At 45.5% G+C, this 8,454-nt stretch overlaps 1 protein-coding gene across 2 annotated transcripts; it reads left to right on the plus strand.

The window, feature by feature from the left end:
* The first annotated feature begins 6,010 nt into the window (after positions 1 to 6,010).
* LOC311304185 (uncharacterized protein) lies at positions 6,011 to 7,759 on the plus strand. Of its 2 annotated transcripts, none has more exons than XM_084431061.1 (2): positions 6,011 to 6,598; positions 7,210 to 7,753. In XM_084431061.1, the coding sequence occupies exons 1-2, from the start codon at positions 6,514 to 6,516 to the stop codon at positions 7,653 to 7,655; spliced, it is 531 nt and encodes a 176-aa protein (XP_084287187.1). In that variant the 5' UTR covers positions 6,011 to 6,513; the 3' UTR covers positions 7,656 to 7,753. The 2 variants fall into 2 exon arrangements, with proteins under 2 accessions (XP_084287187.1, XP_084287186.1); XM_084431060.1 differs by having other exon boundaries at positions 6,208 to 6,598; positions 7,078 to 7,759.
* The last annotated feature ends 695 nt before the right edge of the window (positions 7,760 to 8,454 follow it).

Raw genomic sequence — 8,454 nt, forward strand, 5'->3', positions numbered from 1 at the left:
TCTCCTCCGTCCTCCATCCTATGACCCGGAAACCGATCGAGCACAGCCATCTTGAAGGACATCTCAATTCTCTAATTGCACTGCGAGGAGTCGAGGATCGAGGAGTGAGGAGGCTTCCAGAGGAGTCATGAGCGAGGATACACAGGTGTATCCTATGCGGAAGAGTTTTATCGACTAAAACGTGACGCACGTATAAATTCTCCTCCCCCTTCACATCGGTCACAATAATTTTGATTTATACTTTACTTTTGCAGTTTATATAAACCACACATCTCACATATTTCAACAGGGTATCTTTCTTTATTATTATTTATTATGAATTTCTTAAATAAACAAATTTCAACAACATGAGGGCAGATCCTCTGAGCGCTGCTGATGACGCGATGAAGTGACGCTCGAGTGATCAAGGATTCCAATGTATAAAAAAAGCTTTCATTCGATCCCTCCGTCCTCGCGTCTTTTCCTTGCAGCCTTCCCTCGCATCCTACAGGGGGCGGAGCTGAGACGCGAGGAAAGGAAGCGAGGAGAGGAAACGAGGATGCACAAATAAGAATTGAGAAGCACCCTCTGTGATCTGACTCATTTAACCTACACTGGAAAAAACCTGCTGGCAGGAATCTCTTGCTGATATAAGATAAGGTGCAGGTGTGGTGAATCAGTATTCCGGGGAGAGTGAACGAGTGGGCGGAGTGTGCAGATCTGGTGGAACCCTGACAATGATATGACTCTTTTGCAGTTTCGTTTTAGGCCACATTTACACATAGCCGGGTATTTAGAGAAACAAATATTTCTCCCCCTCCGTTTTCAAAAATAACATTGTGCACACAACATCGTTTTCAAAAACGTTGTCGTTAAAGGGATAGTTCACCCAAAAATGAAAATTCTAGCATTTTTTACTCACCCTCAAGTTGTTCCAAACCTGTATGAGTTTCTTTGTTCTGCTGAACACAAAGGAAGATATTTGGAAGAATGTTTGTAACCAAACAGATCTTGGTCCCCATTGACTACCATAGTATATTTTTTTCCTACTATGGAAGTCAATGGGGACCGAGATCTGTTGATTACAAACGTTCTTCCAAATATCATCCTTTGTGTTCAGCAGAACAAAGAAACTCATACAGGTTTGGAACAACTTGAGGGTGAGTAAACAATGATAAAATTTTAATTTTTGGGTGAACTATCCCTTTAACATCAACCCGCATAAATACGCTGTCGAGCAACATCATAATTATGCCAAACCTATGGGCGGCAGTGTAGGGAGAAGGATAAAGCCATGCAAGCCAATCAGAATCCTCAAAATTGACAACAACGAATAGCACGAGCGACTTCCAGTTTCGTTTTCGTTTGTGTGGACAGACAGCGAAGCAAATGCAAACAGGCCAAAAACGTTTGCACAAAAGTAAAAATGAGTACCACCTTAACAGCATCCATGATCAAATAGTAGCCAAACAAACTCTAAACATAGGGCGCAATGACGCATAAACATAGGGCTCACATGACGTAAGCATTTTTTGGCGCATAATGTGACGTTTGAGAACCTAAAACCCTGTTTCTCCCAGTTGACACGGCAACACATAACTGGCGTTTTCAGAAATCTCCACTTTGGCCGGAGTTTTTAGAAATAATCGTTTTCTTGGATAAAAACTGCGTTTTCGTGTAAATGACAGGCCAAAACGCAGGGAAATATCTGCGTTTTCCCATCGTGTAAACAGGGCCTTATTTCCAGTCTATTAGTAGTATATTCTGGCCCTTGCGTGGCCTCACACACTGCAGTACTGTAACCTGTAATGACAACTTTTGGGTAAGTTAATATGTTTTGCAGAAACGCAATAGAGTTCTGATGTTCCAGCAAACAGTTGTGACAATCGAACTTACAGTTCAGAGAATAAGAAAAATGTGCCAAAGCAACTGAGAAAAACGTCTCGGGTTACGACTGTGTAAAATAATGTGACTGACACAGAGCTTCAGTACCGTATCGAGCTTGATCATCTGACACATGCGGTGGAGGATGAAATACCTGTAGAATTATAGACCGTGCCACATTTATCGGCACCATAGGCACAAAGCCGGGTCTAGGATGGAGAATAGCTCTCACTCTGCCAGGAGCAAACTTGAGGCAAGAGGGCCGAACGGATAGCGCCTGCAGGTCCCTGACTGCTTAGAAGGCGCAATCTCAGGTCCCCCTGTCGATTTATATATGAGACCACCGTCGTATTGTCTGTTCGGACTAAAACATGATGGCCTCTGAGGTCCGGAAGAAAATGTCTGAGAGCCAGAAATACTGCCAACATCTCCAGGCAATTGATGTGCCACGAAAGATGGTGGTCCTTCCAAAGACCCCTGGTATAGCGGCCCTCCATGACCGCTCCCAAGCCTGTGAGGGACACATCCATGGTCACTATTTTTCTTTGACACTGTACTGGGAGGGCCCTGGGACAGGAACCGTGGTTTGTTCCACATGACCAAAGAATGAAGGCATCTGCGCGTTACTTTGATCGTGCGATATGGGTTCCCCCTCGGGGAAAACCCTCTGGTCCTGAGACACCACTGCAGGGCCCTCATATACAACAGGCCAAAATGTATCACGTTGGATGCTGCTGCCAGAAGACCCAGAACCCTTTAAAAATGTTTGAGAGTGATGGCCTGGCCTAGCATGATACTCGTGAATGTGGTCAAGATGGTGTTTATACGAGCAGGAGACAACTGTGCCCGCATCATAACTGAATCCCACACTACCCCCAGGACTATCGTTCTCTGTAGAGGAATTAGTGAACTCTTCTTGACATTGAGTCTCAACCCCAAGCACCTCAGATGGTTCAGAACAACATCTCTATGTTGAACAGCCATCTCCTCAGACTGTGCCAGAATGAGCCAGTCGTCGATTTAGTTGAGAATGCGAATGCCCTGAAGTCTCAGTGGAGCTAGAGCTGCATCCATGCATTTCGTGAAGGTGCGAGGTGTCAGTGCTTGGCTGAATGGAAGAACTCTATATTGATACGCTTTTCCCCCAAAAGCAAACCTCAGAAACTTCCTGTGATGGGGAAGGATGGATATGGGGAAGGATGGATATGTGGAAGTACGCGTCCTTTAGATCTACCGTGAAAAACCAGTCCTCGGACCTGATCTGACTCACGATAATAGGTATGGTTAGCATTTTGAACCTGAATCTCCTCAGAGACCGGCTCAATATCTATTATAGGACGTAACCCCCCATCCTTTTTGGGAACTATGAAGTACCGGCTGTAGAACCCGGCTTCCCTCTCCTGAGGAGGAACCTGCTCTATGGCTTCCTTTGCTGAGGGACTGAACTTCTTGTTCCATGACTCGACCCTGCTCGGGGCTGACAAGCGTGTGCACAACCCTGCTGAATTTCGGTGGACGATACTCGAACTGAATTCTGTACCCCTTTTCCACTGTGCGCAGGACCCACTGAGATATATTTCGAAGACCCTTCCAGGTGTCTAGATATTTTACTAGGGGGACCAGTCTCTCGAGACTGACCTTGGGATGTTATATTTTGGATAGGCGCCCTCAGAGGCCTGCGCATTACGTCAGGACTTCTTAGCCGAAGCCTTCCTCGCCTGAATGACAGTCCTCAGATCTGTTTTCGGCTTGGAGGACTTCGGCTGAGGGTGTTGCCTCTGGCCCCAGGCCTTTTAAGAGGCAACACTCTCCTTCTGCTGCTGCGGGTGCGAGGAGCTGGTGGCTGCCTCGTGGGACTGCCCCCTGGCAGCAGACCCACAAGATCTGGAACGAGAGCGGGTGATTAATTGCTTGAATGTGCCTGACTATCGATTCGGTTCTTGAAACCTTTCGACGACAGCGTTGACTGCGTCGCCGAAGAGGCCAGAAGGCAAAAGTGGGGCATCGAGGAGGAAAGCCCTGTCCTTCTTCCCAATGCCCGACAAGTTCAGCCACAAGTGCCTCTCCATTGCTATCCATGCTGACATGGAGGGGACGATGGCACGGGCCATCTCCTTGGTAGCATGGAGAGACAACTCAGCCGCACAACGCAGTTCTTTAATGTCGTCGAGGGCGACCTCCCCGCTAGGCTTAGTATGCCTTCAAAAGCCCCATCGTATGCAGGCATGCACCAGCCCAACCTGCCGCCACATATGCTTTCCCCACCAAGGCTGATGTAGTACGGCAGGGATTGGAGGGGAGCGCCGGAGCTCTCAGGGACGATGCAGTGTCTGACGAGAGATATGATGCTAACGTCTCTTCGACCCGCAGCATCGTCCCATAGCCCTTATTCCACGATCTCGACACCTCGACACCAAAAAAATGGGAGGCTCCGGTGCGAAGGCTGTGACCGGGCTTGCAGGAAGAGCTCATCTAGTTTACTTTTTGCTTTTCTGCTGGCCAATCGATATGTAATTTGGCCACTGCCCTGGTTACACTGCCCCTCCAGCAGCTCCTCGAAGGCAGGAGAATGATGTGGCGAAAATATCTAACTCCTCGGAGCCAGATAATTAGAGTATCGGGTCCTCGTCATGGGCGAAAGAAACTGCAGAGCGGGCTTCTGACCCGTGTGCAGGACCCAATGGCTGCTGAATGCTGAGAAAGGGCCGAAGCCGTCTCAACATCATCTGCCAGCTCCATTTGCGATCCCCATGTGTGCAGGCTGCCTCAACAGACGCGGGACCTGACCCACGGGGAGCACGAGCCTGGCCTGATTCATCGAACAGGCTCAAGTGGAAGCAGAGCGTTCTCAGGGGCATTAGATCACAGTTTGCACAGGCATGCCCATGCATGCTCCACTCCCAGACAAACAAGTGTGTGTCAGCCTCGCTCAAATAGCACGGGAAAGGGGACGCACACTGCCTGAATTGTTTCTCCTTACTCGCCATTATTTTTCTTTTAAATATGTGCTTGAGTGAGTACGTTAGACAGACAACGCCAAATAAGACAAAACAGTCACACAGAACGCTTGCTGAAGATCAGAAAGCTGACGCTGTTGTGATCCGGCGTCCCTTTATTGCTTCTGCATCACCGTCACATGCGACGTCACGAGTGACGTAATGACGCAACACCAATCGAGATTGGACTAGTTCCATACAGGCTTCAGACGCGTCATGCTGAAGGCGTTCCCCAATGTGTCGATTCTCGACGCAGCGCGAGTTCCCTCGAAAGGGAACTGTAATAGTTTAATAAAAAAATTATTTTTTGTGACTAAGGATTTTGATAATTTACCATTTAGTAATACCATAATATTACTAAATAATTCACCATTTAGAAAAATATATACAGATATACATTAAATTATATAGATACTAGGTCATGAAATTCATCCACAGGTTTTCTCGTTTTTCCAGGAAAACAAAACAAACACGCGTTGACACATATATGTCACAATGTATGCAATTTGTGTGTGCTGGGCTTCAGTGAAGTTTCACCAGAAACAGTTAGAAAGCGACCAGGCGTGACACTAGACAACCAGTCTAGTGTCTGTCGAAGAGCCTACGTGATCGAAATGTTATCCTCAGTGTGGGAGTCTACTATTACATTTTTTTGGAGCCGTGGTGTGCCAGCTTTTATCTGCTTTTTATTATTTCCCTTGTTGAGCACCAAATTTGAGCAACAAATTGTTTTGCTGTAGATGTGCATGCTTTGGATCTGGTTTTACTATAGACAACCAGCAAATGCAACTCCCTAGAAAAATATACTGATACTGAGATTTTGAGATACTGATAAAAAGATACTGAGATACTTAATGCACACTAAACCCACACTGAAGCGGTATTCGAGGCTCATGTATTATGTTCTGGAACTCATGTGCCCTGAAATCGCAAGATGTCGAGGTAAACATTCCACTATAATTAGATAGCCTACATATAATTTGGTAGTAAAAACATAGTGTTGCACATTTTATTGGTGCAAAGATGAGTATGATATGTGTAGGCCTATTTTGTACAACATTTGCAACTGGTTTTATCACTTAATTAGAAGCATCACAATTTAAAAATTTGTTTTATGTTAGTTACATAGCGACTACTGAACAGACATGCAAAGGTTTTTTTTTTTTTTTTTTTTTTTTTTTATGCAAAGTTTTGCAAGCCTATAAGTGTGTCCAATCGAGTAATCAAGAGTTGAAAACTTGGGCCAAATAGAGGAATACGTCATGCAAGTAGACAAGTGGTCAAGTGCAAAGACACAAGTGTGGGTATTTGGACAAGGCATTAGTCATAATACTAATTACGGTTATTATTACGACATCTGGCGTGAACGCAGTGCTCCGCTCCTCCAAACCTAATCAAACACACCTGAACAAGCTAATCAAGGTCTTCAAGATTAGGCTACTAGAAAGCTACACGCAGGTGAGTTCCATCAGGGTTGGAGTTATCCAGACCTCCTTGGATCTTTAAAAACGCGTTTTCAAAAAACTTTTATAGGCCTACAGTGATTCAGCAGCACGTGTTTGTATTGGAGTATTGTGTTTTTCACTGTCCTTTCTGACTGATTGATTCAGTGTGTTTTCCAGCAGAGCTCATTGTGAGATTACAGGTCGAGAGGATGACAGCTCAAGTGTACTGCTGGTTGAGTGTTGTTTTATTGTGCCTGTCTGCATGTTTGTGCACAACACACGCTGGAGTTGCAGGTGAGAAAATCTTTTAGCTTCGTTACACAGTCTGAAGAAATGCATAAATGAATGCCTTACAAAATATGAGTTCTTTTGAACATGTAGCTACAGTACATTTAGTTGCAATAGTAAACTTATGAAAAACACATTAACTGTCCTTGTCTCCTATCTGCATTGTGCTTGTATTACACCCCTCACTGCTCTTGTCTTTAAAACTGATTGACAGTTTAGTGATTAAATGTTTTTGTTTTTAAGCAGATAAATATGCATATTTTCAAGTTCAAGACCTATAAAGTTTGAGACCCCCCCCCCCCCCAAGTGTCTTCTATAATTCTTTTGTCATATCCTACTCCATGACATTTAGCACATAGCAGTTTCACAGAATGGCTTTACAAAATTATTAAACATGATAAATACTTAAAATACAATTCACTCTGTAACATTGCTATTCATGATTTGAGAAAGGACAGACTAAAGATGACTCTGTATCCCTCCAGTGAAGCCTGCGGCCGAACCTCAAAAGCCTGCCGTGAAGCCTGTGGCCGAACCTCAAAAGCCTGCAGTGAAGCCTGCGGCCGAACCTCAAAAGCCTGCCGTGAAGCCTGCGGCCGAACCTCAAAAGCCTGCAGTGAAGCCTGCGGCCGAACCTCAAAAGCCTGCAGTGAAGCCTGTGGCCGAACCTCAAAAGCCTGCCGTGAAGCCTGTGGCCGAACCTCAAAAGCCTGCAGTGAAGCCTGTGGCCGAACCTCAAAAGCCTGCCGTGAAGCCTGCGGCCGAACCTCAAAAGCCTGCAGTGAAGCCTGTGGCCGAACCACCAAAGCCTGCCGTGAAGCCTGCGGCCGAACCTCAAAAGCCTGCAGAGAAGCCTATGGCCGAACCGCCAAAGCAGCCCGAGTGGGATGGAGACCATGACGGCCACCGTGGACGAGGACACGGCCACCGTGGACGAGGACACGGCCACCGTGGACGTGGACACGGCCACCGTGGACACGGCCACCATGACGGCCACCGTGGACACGGTCACCATGACGGCCACCGCGATCACGGTGGCCATAATGGTCAATCTAAATCATGACATTGATTTTGCCGAACTCACGCTGAAGTTCTTTTACATATCAATTCAGTGCTTTATTTGTATGGAATGTTCCCTGTTTATCACCAAATAAATCGTTTAATGACATTTTTGCTTGATTTTGAGTTTTTGGTAAAAAAAAGTACTTCTCTTTCTGTACATTACACTGCAGCTCGATCAAACGGGTGTTCGTGTAGGCTGTTAATTGTAAGACTTGCTTTGTGAAGTCTTCATGTTATTTATGAGAGGCAGTATTGCCATTTCTTTTACACAACGGTCTACAGTTTCACACACTTTCACACACTTTCACGTGTCTCTTCCATCTGCCGACGGTGTCGCCATTTCTCATTTCACCTGTTTTTGTGCATACGCCTGGGTCAGAGTTTGCGTGAAGTACAGCACATTTTCCCGTCAAGTTTGCTTTTTATAAATACTAATTATTGCGTAGAGAGCGGCGTACGCCTTTTGTGCGTACGCAACGTTTATAAATGAGGCCCCAGGGCCCTCATTTATCAACAGTGTGTAGAAAAGGTTCTATATTTTGTCCAACGAATGAAATTTAGAATGTGCCTAAGTACAAGAAAATCCGCATTTATCAAACGTGCGCATTCTGTTCTTACGCACATGAGTAAGCAATCATTGTTGATAAATACCACATGTGCGTAAGTACCATGCTCGTTCACATTCATGGTCATTAGCATTCGGAAACGCCTCCAATTAACCATATATGGTGACAACACTTCCCTTTAAAAATTACGTGATTGTGTTTTTTCCTCACTGCAATAATGGCAAAGAGAGCAAA

Source organism: Rutilus rutilus, assembly GCF_951802725.1.
Source record: "Rutilus rutilus genome assembly, chromosome: 14".
NCBI lineage: Eukaryota > Metazoa > Chordata > Actinopteri > Cypriniformes > Leuciscidae > Rutilus > Rutilus rutilus.

What these genes read in the sequence shown, in the direction of transcription:
- LOC311304185 (XM_084431060.1), top strand. Translation starts at nt 6,514, where the DNA reads ATGACAGCTCAAGTGTACTGCTGGTTGAGTGTTGTTTTATTGTGCCTG. An exon ending in AACACACGCTGGAGTTGCAG is followed by an intron (nt 6,599 to 7,077) that starts GTGAGAAAATCT and finishes GTATCCCTCCAG; the next exon opens with TGAAGCCTGCGGCCGAACCT.